The sequence below is a fragment of the Oncorhynchus clarkii genome, unplaced genomic scaffold, assembly GCF_045791955.1.
Source record: "Oncorhynchus clarkii lewisi isolate Uvic-CL-2024 unplaced genomic scaffold, UVic_Ocla_1.0 unplaced_contig_214_pilon_pilon, whole genome shotgun sequence".
In the NCBI taxonomy this organism is placed as follows: Eukaryota; Metazoa; Chordata; class Actinopteri; order Salmoniformes; family Salmonidae; genus Oncorhynchus; species Oncorhynchus clarkii.
The window spans coordinates 129,328-145,535 of NW_027257928.1; the positions used below are offsets into that span (position 1 = coordinate 129,328).

The 16,208-nt window shown below is 44.0% G+C and overlaps 1 protein-coding gene across 1 annotated transcript in view; it reads right to left on the bottom strand.

Moving 5' to 3' along the window:
• The window catches only part of LOC139393681 (CUB and sushi domain-containing protein 3-like), a gene marked incomplete at its 5' end in the record, with an annotated part of 562,572 nt that overhangs the window by 62,638 nt on the left and 483,726 nt on the right, over positions 1 to 16,208 (bottom strand). Inside the window, 2 exons of the mRNA XM_071142025.1 lie at positions 4,918 to 5,094; positions 10,138 to 10,320. Coding sequence (XP_070998126.1) covers positions 4,918 to 5,094; positions 10,138 to 10,320 — 360 coding nt within the window. The remainder of the gene's footprint in view (positions 1 to 4,917; positions 5,095 to 10,137; positions 10,321 to 16,208) is intronic.

Here is a 16,208-nt window from a genome sequence, read left to right on the forward strand (position 1 = left end):
AGAGATGAGAGAGACAGAGACAGAGGAAAGAGAGGAAAGAGAGACAGAGAGAGGAAAGAGAGAGAGACAGGGAGGAGAGAGAGACAGGGAGGAGAGAGAGAGATCGAGGAGAGAGAGACAGATGAAAGAGAGAGACAGAGAGGAGAGAGAGAGATCGAGGAGAGAGAGACAGATGAAAGAGAGAGACAGAGACACAGAGAGACAGAGAGATAGAAAGAGAGAGAGACAAACAGAAATAGAAAGAGATAGAGACAGACACAGAGACAGAGAGAGACAAAGAGAGAGACAGAGAGAGACAAAGAGAGAGACAGAGATAGATAGAAAGAGAAAGAAACAAAGAGAGAGAGAGAGAAAAACTGGCTAAACTGACAGAGAGAGGACACATTGGCAAGCAGCTGCTACAGCTTTATACCAACCACTAAACACATGATTGGTGGGCAGAGAGAGGACACCAGGAACGAGGGAACAATCCATAAATCATCCAATGCTATGTGTCTCTAGCCAAATGTTCTAGCTATCTCCTAGCAAAAATACTATCACCACAGAGTCAGACTGCTGTATATTAACAGTTATGGTATCTGTGGTCCTAACTACTGTATATTAACAGGTATGTTATCTGTGGTCCTAACTACTGTATATTAACAGGTATGGTATCTGTGGTCCTAACTACTGTATATTAACAGGTATGTTATCTGTGGTCCTAACTACTGTATATTAACAGGTATGTTATCTGTGGTCCTAACTACTGTATATTAACAGGTATGTTATCTGTGGTCCTAACTACTGTATATTAACAGGTATGTTATCTGTGGTCCTAACTACTATATATTAACAGGTATGTTATCCTAACTACTGTATATTAACAGGTATGTTATCTGTGGTCCTAACTACTGTATATTAACAGGTATGGTATCTGTGGTCCTAACTACTGTATATTAACAGGTATGTTATCCTAACTACTGTATATTAACAGGTATGTTATCTGTGGTCCTAACTACTGTATATTAACAGGTATGTTATCCTAACTACTGTATATTAACAGGTATGTTATCTGTGGTCCTAACTACTGTATATCAACAGGTATGTTATCTGTGGTCCTAACTACTGTATATTAACAGGTATGTTATCCTAACTACTGTATATTAACAGGTATGTTATCTGTGGTCCTAACTACTGTATATTAACAGGTATGTTATCCTAACTACTGTATAACAGGTATGTTATCTGTGGTCCTAACTACTATATATTAACAGGTATGTTATCCTAACTACTGTATAACAGGTATGTTATCTGTGGTCCTAACTACTGAGGGAGAATATTAGTACCAGTCCTAACAATACTGCTGTCATCAACAAGAAACAAGACAATCTTTCCTCTCTTCTCCTTGAGAGTGACTTTTCTCTCTTCTCTTTGAGAGTGACTTTTCTCTCTTCTCCTTGAGTGACTTTTCTCTCTTCTCCTTGAGAGTGACTTTTCTCTCTTCTCCTTGAGAGTGACTTTTTCTCTCTTCTCCTTGAGAGTGACTTTTCTCTCTTCTCCTTGAGAGTGACTTTTCTCTCTTCTCCTTGAGAGTGACTTTTCTCTCTTCTCCTTGAGAGTGACTTTTCTCTCTTCTACTTGAGAGTGTTTGACTTTGATCCTTCGGAACCTCTATGATCAATAAAAGCCGTGAGGTTTTGTGAACCGAGGAAATGACCGACTTCTTTAATGGATACGTAACGAGAGAACCTCTTGGTACCCAAACTGTTGGTGTCCCTGAACCGGTCAGTTACATCTGAAGTGGAGCGATCAAAAACACACATCTAGTGGGGGGGGGGGGGGGGAGCCAGGAGAGGATGAGAGAGAGAGAGGCAGAGAGAGAGACAGAGAGAGCTAGAGGGAGAGAGAGAGGGGGACAGGGAAAGAGCGAGGGGGACAGCGAGAGAGACACACAGAGAGAGAGAGAGAGAGACAGAGAGAGAGGGGGACAGGGAAAGAGCGAGGGGGACAGCGAGAGAGACACACAGAGAGAGAGAGAGAGAGAGAGACACACACACAGAGAGCGAGAGAGACACAGAGAGAGAGAGCGAGAGAGAGACACACAGAGAGAGAGAGAGAGAGACAGAGAGAGAGGGGGACAGGGAAAGAGCGAGGGGGACAGCGAGAGAGGCACACAGAGAGAGAGAGAGAGAGAGACAGAGAGAGAGGGGGACAGGGAAAGAGCGAGGGGGACAGCGAGAGAGACACACAGAGAGAGAGAGAGAGACACACACACAGAGAGCGAGAGAGACACACAGAGAGAGAGCGAGAGAAAGACACACAGAGAGAGAGAGAGAGACAGAGAGAGAGACAGAGAGAGAGAGAGAGAGAGACAGAGAGAGAGAGAGAGAGAGAGAGAGAGAGAGAGAGAGAGAGACAGAGAGAGAGAGAGACCGAGAGAGAGAGAGAGAGAGAGAGAGAGGGAGGGAGGCAGAGTTCAGATGAGCAGCAGCACCCAGCTATTCCTAGAGAGTAGGGTCGTCAACAGGACTGTTCTACATAGAGAATAGGGTCGTCAACAGGACTGTTCTACATAGAAAATAGGGTCGTCAACAGGACTGGTCTACATAGAGAATAGGGTCGTCAACAGGACTGTTCTACATAGAAAATAGGGTCGTCAACAGGACTGGTCTACATAGAGAATAGGGTCGTCAACAGGACTGTTCTACATAGAGAATAGGGTCGTCAACAGGACTGTTCTACATAGAGAATAGGGTCGTCAACAGGACTGTTCTACATAGAAAATAGGGTCGTCAACAGGACTGTTCAACATAGAGAATAGGGTTGCATTGCAGATCCAGACTTGAATGTTTCTGCCTGTCTCAGAGCGACTCGAGAGGCTCCCTGGAAAGCATCACTTCTCTCTCCAGAGACTCATTTTTGTCCCAAATTGAAACCCTCATCCCCTTCCTCTCCCTACACCTCCTCCCTCTCCTCTCCCTCCTCCGCCTCCTCCTTCATCTCCCTCCTCCTCCCCCTCCTCTCCCTCCACTTCCTTCCTCCCCCACCTCCTCCCTCCCCCTCCTCTCCCTTCTCCTCCTCCTCTCCCCCCACCTCCTCCTCCCCTCCCTCCACCTCCTCCTCCTCTTCCCTCCCCCTCCCTCCTCTCCCTCCCCCTCCTCCACCTCCTCCCTCCTCTTCCTCCCCTTATTCTATATCTTGTCTGTACTTCAATGAGTCAGACACAAGAGTAATGATGCTCTGGGAGAAATGTCATTCTGTTAAAGAGTTATTATAGGGCCAATTGAATATAGATTGACACAACATAATTCAATTACAACATATGGGGCTCGTGCCTGAAGATGAGTTTAGATTAAAGGCTGTCTAACAGAAAGTGGGACAACATCTACGGCTAGCTGCTATTTAGCATTTTATATTACCGTAACACTATACTGTATCTTTGTAATAATTTAGTTTCAGTTCAGGATAACTAACAGACAGTCATTTAGTATCAGTTCAGGATAACTACAGTCATTTAGTATCAGTTCAGGATAACTAACAGTCATTTAGTTTCAGTTCAGGATAACTAACAGTCATTTAGTTTCAGTTCAGGATAACTAACAGTCATTTAGTTTCAGTTCAGGATAACTAACAGACAGTCATTTAGTTTCAGTTCAGGATAACTAACAGACAGTCATTTAGTTTCAGTTCAGGATAACTAACAGTCATTTAGTATCAGTTCAGGATAACTAACAGACAGTCATTTAGTTTCAGTTCAGGATAACTAACAGTCATTTAGTATCAGTTCAGGATAACTAACAGTCATTTAGTTTCAGTTCAGGATAACTAACAGACAGTCATTTAGTTTCAGTTCAGGATAACTAACAGTCATTTAGTATCAGTTCAGGATAACTAACAGTCATTTAGTTTCAGTTCAGGATAACTAACAGTCATTTAGTTTCAGTTCAGGATAACTAACAGTCATTTAGTTTCAGTTCAGGATAACTAACAGTCATTTAGTTTCAGTTCAGGATAACTAACAGTCATTTAGTTTCAGTTCAGGATAACTAACAGTCATTTAGTTTCAGTTCAGGATAACTAACAGTCATTTAGTATCAGTTCAGGATAACTAACAGTCATTTAGTTTCAGTTCAGGATAACTAACAGTCATTTAGTTTCAGTTCAGGATAACTAACAGTCATTTAGTTTCAGTTCAGGATAACTAACAGTCATTTAGTTTCAGTTCAGGATAACTAACAGTCAGTCATTTAGTTTCAGTTCAGGATAACTAACAGTCATTTAGTATCAGTTCAGGATAACTAACAGACAGTCATTTAGTTTCAGTTCAGGATAACTAACAGACAGTCATTTAGTTTCAGTTCAGGATAACTAACAGTCATTTAGTTTCAGTTCAGGATAACTAACAGTCATTTAGTATCAGTTCAGGATAACTAACAGACAGTCATTTAGTATCAGTTCAGGATAACTAACAGTCATTTAGTTTCAGTTCAGGATAACTAACAGTCATTTAGTTTCAGTTCAGGATAACTACAGACTGTCATTTAGTTTCAGTTCAGGATAACTAACAGTCATTTAGTATCAGTTCAGGATAACTAACAGACAGTCATTTAGTATCAGTTCAGGATAACTAACAGACAGTCATTTAGTATCAGTTCAGGATAACTAACAGACTGTTGTACTTTTCAGTCATTTTGTTTGTCATTTCGGATCAGTTAGGAGACGGTGCTGGACGAGGTATCAGTAGTACTTACTGGTGCAGTTAGAAGTGGTGCTGGACCAGGTATCAGTAGTACTTACTGGTGCAGTTAGGAGATGGTGCTGGACCAGGTATCAGTAGTACTTACTGGTGCAGTTAGGAGACGGTGCTGGACCAGGTATCAGTAGTACTTACTGGTGCAGTTAGGAGACGGTGCTGGACCAGGTAACAGTAGTACTTACTGGTGCAGTTAGAAGCGGTGCCAGACCAGGTGCCGTTGGCCAGACAGTGTCTGGTGGGCGTGCCTGAGAGGAGGTATCCATCCATACAGGAGTAGACTACAGAGTGGGTGAAGGTCGTACCGTCGACCCGGAAAATACGGCCGTGAGCAGGTGTCCCCGGGTTACCACAATGCACCGCTGGAATGGAGGAGAGACAGAGAGGTAGGGAGGAAGGGAGAGAGGGAAAGAGAGAGAGAGAGAGAGAGAGACAGAGAGGTAGGGAGGAAGGGAGAGAGGGAGAGAGAGAGAGAGAGAGACAAAGCGAGGGAGGGGGAGAGAGAGAGAGACAGAGAGGTAGGGAGGAAGGGAGAGAGGGAAAGAGAGAGAGAGAGAGAGACAGAGAGGTAGGGAGGAAGGGAGAGAGGGAAAGAGAGAGAGAGAGAGAGAGAGACAGAGAGGTAGGGAGGAAGGGAGAGAGGGAAAGAGAGAGAGAGAGAGAGACAAAGCGAGGGAGGGGGAGAGAGAGAGAGAGAGAGACAGAGCGAAATAAAGAGAGAGAGAGAGAGAGAGAACGAGAGACAGAGAGAGAGAACGAGAGACAGAGAGAGAAGGAGAGACAGAGAGAAAGAGAGACAGAGAGCGAGAGAGAACGAGAGACAGAGAGAACGAGAAACAAAGAGAGAACGAGAGAGAGAGAGAGAACGAGAGACAGAGAAAGAGAGAGAACGAGAGACAGAGAAAGAGAGAGAACGAGAGACCGAGAGAAAGAGAGAGCGAGAGAACGAGAGCGAAAGAAAGAGAGAGCGAGAGCGAGAGAGAGAGAGAAAGAGCGAGAACGAGAGAGAGAGAGAGCGAGAGACAGAATTAAGGGGGGTCAAAAACACTAATTGCTCAACACTGATCTAATGTCTTTCTAGAACATAAAATGTGACTCATCCAATCCAGATGATTATTAATGTCATGTTTGGTAGCAGGAAACTAAGAGAGGATTCTGTTCTATTTCCCGGTGTGTCTCTCCACCCAGCACTTCATTATATTGCATTACCAAAATGATTTGCCTTCTCAAATGACTTAATTGTCTGGAAAATTGTTAAATGATTTCTGATGCAGGCAGCTATAGGCTGTAGGGTGACGCGGTAGGAAGGAAGGAGAGGTTCCCCCACTCAATCACTTCCTGACACGACGAGGCCACTGAAAGGGGTTGAACGTGCTCTGAATGTGTTGGCTGTTATAGGGTAGTGCACTACATTTTGTCCGGAGCCCTATCGACCCTATCAAATATGGTGCCGTTTGGGATGCACCTTATTCAGCCATTTTCAGTGCTATGGACCCTGGTCGAAATGAAGTTCCCTATATTGGGGGAAAGTGTTTCATTCTGGAAAAGGACAATATGTTCAATCTGTGGTAAATATCCCCCCCATTGTTTCAGTAGATTACAAAGCACCGGGACGACAGGCTCACATTGCTCTGGGTTAAACAGCAATCAAGCTCTTAGCTCAAAATCTGAAGCAGAAACAGACACAGTTCAGTCATGGAGAGGATCAAGTCTCTCAGGAATAGAGGATAGAACTAACCGTCTATAAATCATTTCAGCTTACAGGACACGTCAAGGCAAGAGAGGGTGAGCGGGGAGTTCCTGTCGTATTTAAAAAAAAGGACATTTATGTCTCAACTGCCACCCTATTCTACCTTTTGACACAATGTAGTTCAAAGGTCATTAAATAGACAACAAGGTTCCATTTGAGACACAGCCGTGGTCGTTGTGTCTGTCAAGCTGAGAGAGTTTATAACCGTCTCGGGGAGAAAGAGAAGTCTGTCAAGCTGAGAGAGTTTATAACCGTCTGGGAGAGAAAGAGAAGTCTGTCAAGCTGAGAGAGTTTATAACCGTCTGGGAGAGAAAGAGAAGTCTGTCAAGCTGAGAGAGTTTATAACCGTCTGGGAGAGAAAGAGAAGTCTGTCAAGCTGAGAGAGTTTATAACCGTCTGGGAGAAAGAGAAGTCTGTCAAGCTGAGAGAGTTTATAACCGTCTCGGGGAGAAAGAGAAGTCAGTCAAGCTGAGAGAGTTTATAACCGTCAGGGAGAAAGAGACGTCTGTCAAGCTGAGAGAGTTTATAACCGTCTCGGGGAGAAAGAGAAGTCAGTCAAGCTGAGAGAGTTTATAACCGTCTCGGGGAGAAAGAGAAGTCTGTCAAGCTGAGAGAGTTTATAACCGTCTCGGGGAGAAAGAGAAGTCTGTCAAGCTGAGAGAGTTTATAACCGTCTCGGGGAGAAAGAGACGTCTGTCAAGCTGAGAGAGTTTATAACCGTCTCGGGGAGAAAGAGAAGTCTGTCAAGCTGAGAGAGTTTATAACTGTCTGGGGGAGAACGAGAAGTCTGTCAAGCTGAGAGAGTTTATAACCGTCTGGGAGAGAAAGAGAAGTCAGTCAAGCTGAGAGAGTTTATAACCGTCTCGGGGAGAAAGAGAAGTCTGTCAAGCTGAGAGAGTTTATAACCGTCTGGGAGAAAGAGAAGTCTGTCAAGCTGAGAGAGTTTATAACCGTCAGGGAGAAAGAGAAGTCTGTCAAACTGAGAGAGTTTATAACCGTCTCGGGGAGAAAGAGAAGTCTGTCAAACTGAGAGAGTTTATAACCGTCTCGGGGAGAAAGAGAAGTCTGTCAAACTGAGAGAGTTTATAATCGTCTCGGGGAGAAAGAGAAGTCTGTCAAACTGAGAGAGTTTATAACCGTCTCGGGGAGAAAGAGAAGTCTGTCAAGCTGAGAGAGTTTATAACCGTCTGGGAGAGAAAGAGAAGTCAGTCAAACTGAGAGAGTTTATAACCGTCTGGGAGAAAGAGAAGTCTGTCAAACTGAGAGAGTTTATAACCGTCTGGGTGAGAAAGAGAAGTCTGTCAAACTGAGAGAGTTTATAACCGTCTGGGAGAAAGAGAAGTCTGTCAAGCTGAGAGAGTTTATAACCGTCTGGGAGAAAGAGAAGTCTGTCAAACTGAGAGAGTTTATAACCGTCTGGGAGAAAGAGAAGTCTGTCAAACTGAGAGAGTTTATAACCGTCTGGGAGAAAGAGAAGTCTGTCAAGCTGAGAGAGTTTATAACCGTCTGGGAGAGAAAGAGAAGTCTGTCAAGCTGAGAGAGTTTATAACCGTCTGGGAGAAAGAGAAGTCTGTCAAACTGAGAGAGTTTATAACCGTCTGGGAGAGAAAGAGAAGTCTGTCAAACTGAGAGAGTTTATAACCGTCTGGGAGAGAAAGAGAAGTCTGTCAAGCTGAGAGAGTTTATAACCGTCTGGGAGAAAGAGAAGTCTGTCAAGCTGAGAGAGTTTATAACCGTCTGAGAGAAAGAGAAGTCTGTCAAGCTGAGAGAGTTTATAACCGTCTGGGAGAAAGAGAAGTCTGTCAAACTGAGAGAGTTTATAACCGTCTCGGGGAGAAAGAGAAGTCTGTCAAGCTGAGAGAGTTTATAACCGTCAGGGAGAAAGAGACGTCTGTCAAGCTGAGAGAGTTTATAACCGTCAGGGAGAAAGAGAAGTCTGTCAAGCTGAGAGAGTTTATAACCGTCTGAGAGAAAGAGAAGTCTGTCAAGCTGAGAGAGTTTATAACCGTCTCGGGGAGAAAGAGAAGTCTGTCAAGCTGAGAGAGTTTATAACCGTCTGAGAGAAAGAGAAGTCTGTCAAGCTGAGAGAGTTTATAACCGTCTGGGAGAGAAAGAGAAGTCTGTCAAGCTGAGAGAGTTTATAACCGTCTGAGAGAAAGAGAAGTCTGTCAAGCTGAGAGAGTTTATAACCGTCTGAGAGAAAGAGAAGTCTGTCAAGCTGAGAGAGTTTATAACCGTCTGGGAGAGAAAGAGAAGTCAGTCAAGCTGAGAGAGTTTATAACCGTCTGAGAGAAAGAGAAGTCTGTCAAACTGAGAGAGTTTATAACCGTCTGGGTGAGAAAGAGAAGTCTGTAAAGCTGAGAGAGTTTATAACCGTCTGGGAGAAAGAGAAGTCTGTCAAGCTGAGAGAGTTTATAACCGTCTGGGAGAGAAAGAGAAGTCTGTCGAGAGATTCTCTGCCATTTCCGGTCGAACCCTGTTTATGCCCTGCAGCAGAGAATCGGCCTGTGATTCAATATTTAAAATGTCATTAATCACGTCAGAAGTAGAAGTTGCCTTCAGGCTGAAAAATAAAGGGGTTTTACAAGGATTCTGGAAGAGAAGAAATATTGGTCGGTTGGCTTTGAGCACTGACTTTTTCTAAGGACAATGTGCTAGTGAAATATACTGATTTACAGTTAATTGCATTTTCATTGTTTGTGTGCTCCTGTGTGTGCTCCTGTGTGTGCTCCTGTTGTGTTTATGTGCTCCTGTGTGCTCCTGCTTGTGCTCCTGTGTGTGCTCCTGCGTGTGCTCCTGTTGTGTTTATGTGCTCCTGCTTGTGCTCCTGCGTGTGCTCCTGCGTGTGCTCCTGTTGTGCTCCTGCGTGTGCTCCTGTTGTGTGTGTGCTCCTGCGTGTGCTCCTGTTGTGCTCCTGCGTGTGCTCCTGTTGTGTGTGTGCTCCTGTTGTGTGTGTGCTCCTGCTTGTGCTCCTGCGTGTGCTCCTGCGTGTGCTCCTGTTGTGTGTGTGCTCCTGTTGTGCGTGTGCTCCTGCGTGTGCTCCTGCGTGTGCTCCTGCTTGTGCCCCTGCGTGTGCTCCTGCTTGTGCTCCTGCGTGTGCTCCTGCGTGTGCTCCTGCGTGTGCTCCTGCGTGTGCTCCTTCGTGTGCCCCTGTTGTGTGTGTGCTCCTGCGTGTGCTCCTGCTTGTGCTCTTGTGTGTGCTCCTGCGTGTGCTCCTGCGTGTGCTCCTTCGTGTGCCCCTGTTGTGTGTGTGCTCCTGCGTGTGCTCCTGCGTGTGCTCCTGCGCGTGCTCCTGCGTGTGCTCCTGCGTGTGCTCCTGTGTGTGCTCCTATGTGTGCTCCTTCGTGTGCCCCTGTTGTGCGTGTGCTCCTGCTTGTGCTCCTGCGTGTGCTCCTGCGTGTGCTCCTGTGTGTGCTCCTATGTGTGCTCCTTCGTGTGCCCCTGTTGTGCGTGTGCTCCTGCTTGTGCTCCTGCGTGTGCTCCTGCGTGTGCTCCTGCGTGTGCTCCTTCGTGTGCCCCTGTTGTGTTTATGTGCTCCTGCTTGTGCTCCTGCGTGTGCTCCTGCGTGTGCCTACTCTAAACTGTTGCGTTCATTCAATCCCCATGCGCTCGTCTCTATAAACATGTAGTATTCAGCCAGTCCATCAAGTCTCACGTTTGCAGAAGGGCTGTCTCCCAGACCAGGTCCCATTGGGAAAGCAGATCCTCTCAGCTGAGCCGTACAGCGTGTGGCCCACAGCGCAGGTGAAGCGGACTTTACTACGCAGATGGAAGTTGCTGGCCTCTCTGCTTGCATGGACGGGTGTACCAGGGTCCCCACAGCTGCCTACAGAGTCTCCTATACAGGACAGAGAGAGAGAGAGCGAGAGAGAGAGAGAGAGAGAGAGAGAGAGAGAGAGAGAGAGAGAGAGAGAGAGAGAGAGAGAGAGAGAGAGAGAGAGAGAGAGAGAGAGAGAGAGAGAGAGAGAGAGAGAGAGAGAGAGAGAGAGAGAGAGAGAGAGAGAGAGACAGAATGACCTTGACCGCTCAGTCTGCATTTGCCTTGACTGCTCAGTCTGCATTTGCCTTGACTGTTCAGTCTGCATTTGACTTGACTTCTCAGTCTGCATTTGACTTGACTGCTCAGTCTGCATTTGCCTTGACTGTTCAGTCTGCATTTGCCTTGACTGTTCAGTCTGCATTTGACTTGACTGTTCAGTCTGCATTTGCCTTGACTTCTCAGTCTGCATTTGCCTTGACTGTTCAGTCTGCATTTGCCTTGACTTCTCAGTCTGCATTTGACTTGACTGCTAAAGTTTTGCATTCCAAATGGAACCCTATACCCTATATAGTGCACTACTTTAAACCAGGGCCCTGTTCCCTATATAGTGCACTACTTTAGACCAGGGCCCTATTCCCTATATAGTGCACTACTTTAGACCAGAGCCCTATTCCCTATATATAGTGCACTACTTTAGACCAGGGCCCTATTCCCTATATATAGTGCACTACTTTAGACCAGGGCCCTATTCCCTATATAGTGCACTACTTTAGACCAGGGCCCTATTCCCTATATAGTGCACTACTTTAAACCAGGGCCCTGTTCCCTATATAGTGCACTACTTTAGACCAGGGCCCTATTCCCTATATAGTGCACTACTTTAGACCAGAGCCCTATTCCCTATATATAGTGCACTACTTTAGACCAGGGCCCTATTCCCTATATAGTGCATTACTTTAGACCAGGGCCCTATTCCCTACATAGTGCACTACTTTAGACCAGGGCCCTATTCCCTACATAGTGCACTACTTTAGACCAGGGCCCTATTCCCTATATAGTGCACTACTTTAGACCAGGGCCCTATTCCCTATATAGTGCACTACTATAGACCAGGGCCCTATTCCCTATATAGCGAGCTGTGGGTCCTGATCGAACGCAGTGCCCTATATAGGGAATGGGGTTCCATTTGGGGAGCAGGTTCAGTGTAAAGTGCTGTTGGAAGACGAAGTACAACACGATGCAACAATGAACATTTGCCTTGGAGCCAAAAACCTCAGTAACCTCATTCCAGCTGAAATGATGTCATTGGGGTTAGGGGTCAATAACCTCAGAAACCTCATTCCAGATGACATGATGTCATTGGGGTTAGGGGTCAATAACCTCAGGAACCTCATTCCAGCTGACATGATGTCATTGGGGTTAGGGTCAATAACCTCAGGAACCTCATTCCAGATGATATGATGTCATTGGGGTTAGGGGTCAATAACCTCAGGAACCTCATTCCAGCTGACATGATGTCATTGGGGTTAGGGTCAATAACCTCAGGAACCTCATTCCAGCTGACATGATGTCATTGGGGTTAGGGGTCAATAACCTCAGGAACCTCATTCCAGCTGACATGATGTCATTGGGGTTAGGGGTCAATAACCCCAGTAACCTCATTCCAGCTGACATGATGTCATTGTAAATAAGTCTGTGTTCTTAACTGACTTGCCTAGTTGAATAAAGGTTAATAAAATACACAAACATAAGAACCCAGCTCATTCCAGCTGACATGACGGACATGAGAACCCAGACAGGTGTAGTTAATAGACAGGTGTAGATAACAGACAGGTGTAGTTAACAGACAGGTGTAGTTAAACAGACAGGTGTAGATAATAGACAGGTGTAGATAACAGACAGGTGTAGATAATAGACAGGTGTAGATAACAGACAGGTGTAGTTAATAGACAGGTGTAGATAACAGACAGGTGTAGATAACAGACAGGTGTAGTTAATAGACAGGTGTAGATAACAGACAGGTGTAGATAACAGACAGGTGTAGATAACAGACAGGTGTAGTTAACAGACAGGTGTAGTTAAACAGACAGGTGTAGTTAAACAGACAGGTGTAGTTAACAGACAGGTGTAGTTAAACAGACAGGTGCAGATAACAGACAGGTGTAGATAACAGACAGGTGTAGATAATAGACAGGTGTAGATAACAGACAGGTGTAGATAATAGACAGGTGTAGATAACAGGTAAATCAGAGGTATGTTGTGAGTGCTCTAGCTTTGACGATAACATGAACTAAGACTGACTTTCCTAGGAAGCAGTACCAGATGCAGTGTTAAAGTGCTACCCTGGCTAGGTCCCTAATGGCACCCGATTCCCTACGTAGTGCACTACTTGGTCTAAGGTAGTGCACTATGTAGGGAATAGGATGGCATTTGTGAAACAACCCAAACCTCAGTCTTTGCAAACAAATTAGTGGAGGCTCCTTATGGTAGCTTAATTTTCCCCCATTAAAAAGCTTCTCCGGTAGAAAACTGGGACATGTTCCCCTTCTGAAGCTGAGGAGGAGGAGGACAGAGGAGAGGAGGAGGGGAAGAGAGGAGAGGAGAAGAGGAGAGGAGGGGAGGATGAGAGAATGAGTGTGACTGATCCCATCTTCTGAACATGTCATGTTGTAATGAAGAACAGAACAAGTCAAACAGAGCAGATCAGAACGAGAGAGAGAGAGTGAGATAGAGAGAGCGAGAGAGGGCGAGAGAGAGCGAGTGAGAGCGAGAGGGCGAGAGAGAGCGAGTCAGTCCTATACACTGGGGCGGCAGGGTAGCCTAGTGGTTAGAGTGTTGGACTAGTAACCGGAAGGTTGCAAGTTCAAACCCCCGAGCTGACTAGTAACCGGAAGGTTGCAAGTTCAAACCCCCGAGCTGACTAGTAACCGGAAGGTTGCAAGTTCAAACCCCCGAGCTGTTGTTCTGCCCCTGAACAGGCAGTTAACCCACTGTTCCTAGGCCGTCATTGAAAATAAGAATGTGTTCTTAACTGACTTGCCTCGTTAAATAAAAGGTAAAAAATAAATTTAAAAAACTACACCCACAAATGCTTCTTCTTCACTCTGTAGCTTAGCTGTGTATATACATTCACTATGTAGCTAGCTGTGTATATACATTCACTATGTAGCTAGCTGTGTATATACATTCACTATGTAGCTAGTGGTGTATATACATTCACTATGTAGCCAGCTCTGTAGCTAGCTGGGTATATACATTCACTATGTAGCTAGCTGTGTATATACATTCACTATGTAGCCAGCTCTGTAGCTAGCTGTGTATATACATTCACTATGTAGCTTAGCTGTGTATATACATTCACTATGTAGCTAGCTGTGTATATACATTCACTATGTAGCTAGCTGTGTATATACATTCACTATGTAGCTTAGCTGTGTATATACATTCACTATGTAGCTAGCTGTGTATATACATTCACTATGTAGCCAGCTCTGTAGCTAGCTGTGTATATACATTCACTATGTAGCTAGCTGTGTATATACATTCACTATGTAGCTAGCTGTGTATATACATTCACTATGTAGCCAGCTCTGTAGCTAGCTGTGTATATACATTCACTATGTAGCTAGCTGTGTATATACATTCACTATGTAGCCAGCTGTGTATATACATTCACTATGTAGCTAGCTGTGTATATACATTCACTATGTAGCCAGCTCTGTATATACATTCACTATGTAGCTTAGCTGTGTATATACATTCACTATGTAGCTAGCTGTGTATATACATTCACTATGTAGCTTAGCTGTGTATATACATTCACTATGTAGCTAGCTGTGTATATACATTCACTATGTAGCTAGCTGTGTATATACATTCACTATGTAGCCAGCTCTGTATATACATTCACTATGTAGCTTAGCTGTGTATATACATTCACTATGTAGCTAGCTGTGTATATACATTCACTATGTAGCTTAGCTGTGTATATACATTCACTATGTAGCTAGCTGTGTATATACATTCACTATGTAGCTAGCTGTGTATATACATTCACTATGTAGCTTAGCTGTGTATATACATTCACTATGTAGCTAGCTGTGTATATACATTCACTATGTAGCCAGCTCTGTAGCTAGCTGTGTATATACATTCACTATGTAGCTAGCTGTGTATATACATTCACTATGTAGCTAGCTGTGTATATACATTCACTATGTAGCTAGCTGTGTATATACATTCACTATGTAGCCAGCTCTGTAGCTAGCTGTGTATATACATTCACTATGTAGCTAGCTGTGTATATACATTCACTATGTAGCCAGCTGTGTATATACATTCACTATGTAGCTAGCTGTGTATATACATTCACTATGTAGCTTAGCTGTGTATATACATTCACTATGTAGCTAGCTGTGTATATACATTCACTATGTAGCTTAGCTGTGTATATACATTCACTATGTAGCTAGCTGTGTATATACATTCACTATGTAGCTAGCTGTGTATATACATTCACTATGTAGCCAGCTCTGTATATACATTCACTATGTAGCTTAGCTGTGTATATACATTCACTATGTAGCTAGCTCTGTATATACATTCACTATGTAGCTTAGCTGTGTATATACATTCACTATGTAGCTAGCTGTGTATATACATTCACTATGTAGCTAGCTGTGTATATACATTCACTATGTAGCCAGCTCTGTAGCTAGCTGTGTATATACATTCACTATGTAGCTAGCTCTGTAGCTAGCTGTGTATATACATGCACTATGTAGCCAGCTCTGTAGCTAGCTGTGTATATACATTCACTATGTAGCCAGCTCTGTAGCTAGCTGTGTATATACATTCACTATGTAGCCAGCTCTGTAGCTAGCTGTGTATATACATTCACTATGTAGCCAGCTCTGTAGCTAGCTGTGTATATACATTCACTATGTAGCCAGCTCTGTAGCTAGCTGTGTATATACATTCACTATGTAGCCAGCTCTGTAGCTAGCTGTGTATATACATTCACTATGTAGCCAGCTCTGTAGCTAGCTGTGTATATACATTCACTATGTAGCCAGCTCTGTAGCTAGCTGTGTATATACATTCACTATGTAGCTAGCTGTGTATATACATTCACTATGTAGCTAGCGGTGTATATACATTCACTATGTAGCTAGTGGTGTATATACATTCACTATGTAGCTAGCTGTGTATATCCATTCACTATGTAGCCAGCTAGCTGTGTATATACATTCACTATGTAGCTAGCTGTGTATATACATTCAATATGTAGCCAGCTAGCTGTGTATATACATTCACTATGTAGCTAGCGGTGTATATACATTCACTATGTAGCTAGCTCTGTAGCTAGCTGTGTATATACATTCACTATGTAGCCAGCTCTGTAGCTAGCTGTGTATATACATTCACTATGTAGCCAGCTCTGTAGCTAGCTGTGTATATACATTCACTATGTAGCCAGCTCTGTAGCTAGCTGTGTATATACATTCACTATGTAGCCAGCTCTGTAGCTAGCTGTGTATATACATTCACTATGTAGCCAGCTCTGTAGCTAGCTGTGTATATACATTCACTATGTAGCCAGCTCTGTAGCTAGCTGTGTATATACATTCACTATGTAGCCAGCTCTGTAGCTAGCTGTGTATATACATTCACTATGTAGCTAGCTGTGTATATACATTCACTATGTAGCTAGCGGTGTATATACATTCACTATGTAGCTAGTGGTGTATATACATTCACTATGTAGCTAGCTGTGTATATCCATTCACTATGTAGCCAGCTAGCTGTGTATATACATTCACTATGTAGCTAGCTGTGTATATACATTCAATATGTAGCCAGCTAGCTGTGTATATACATTCACTATGTAGCTAGCGGTGTATATACATTCACTATGTAGCTAGCTGTGTATATACATTCACTATGTAGCTAGGTGTGTATATACA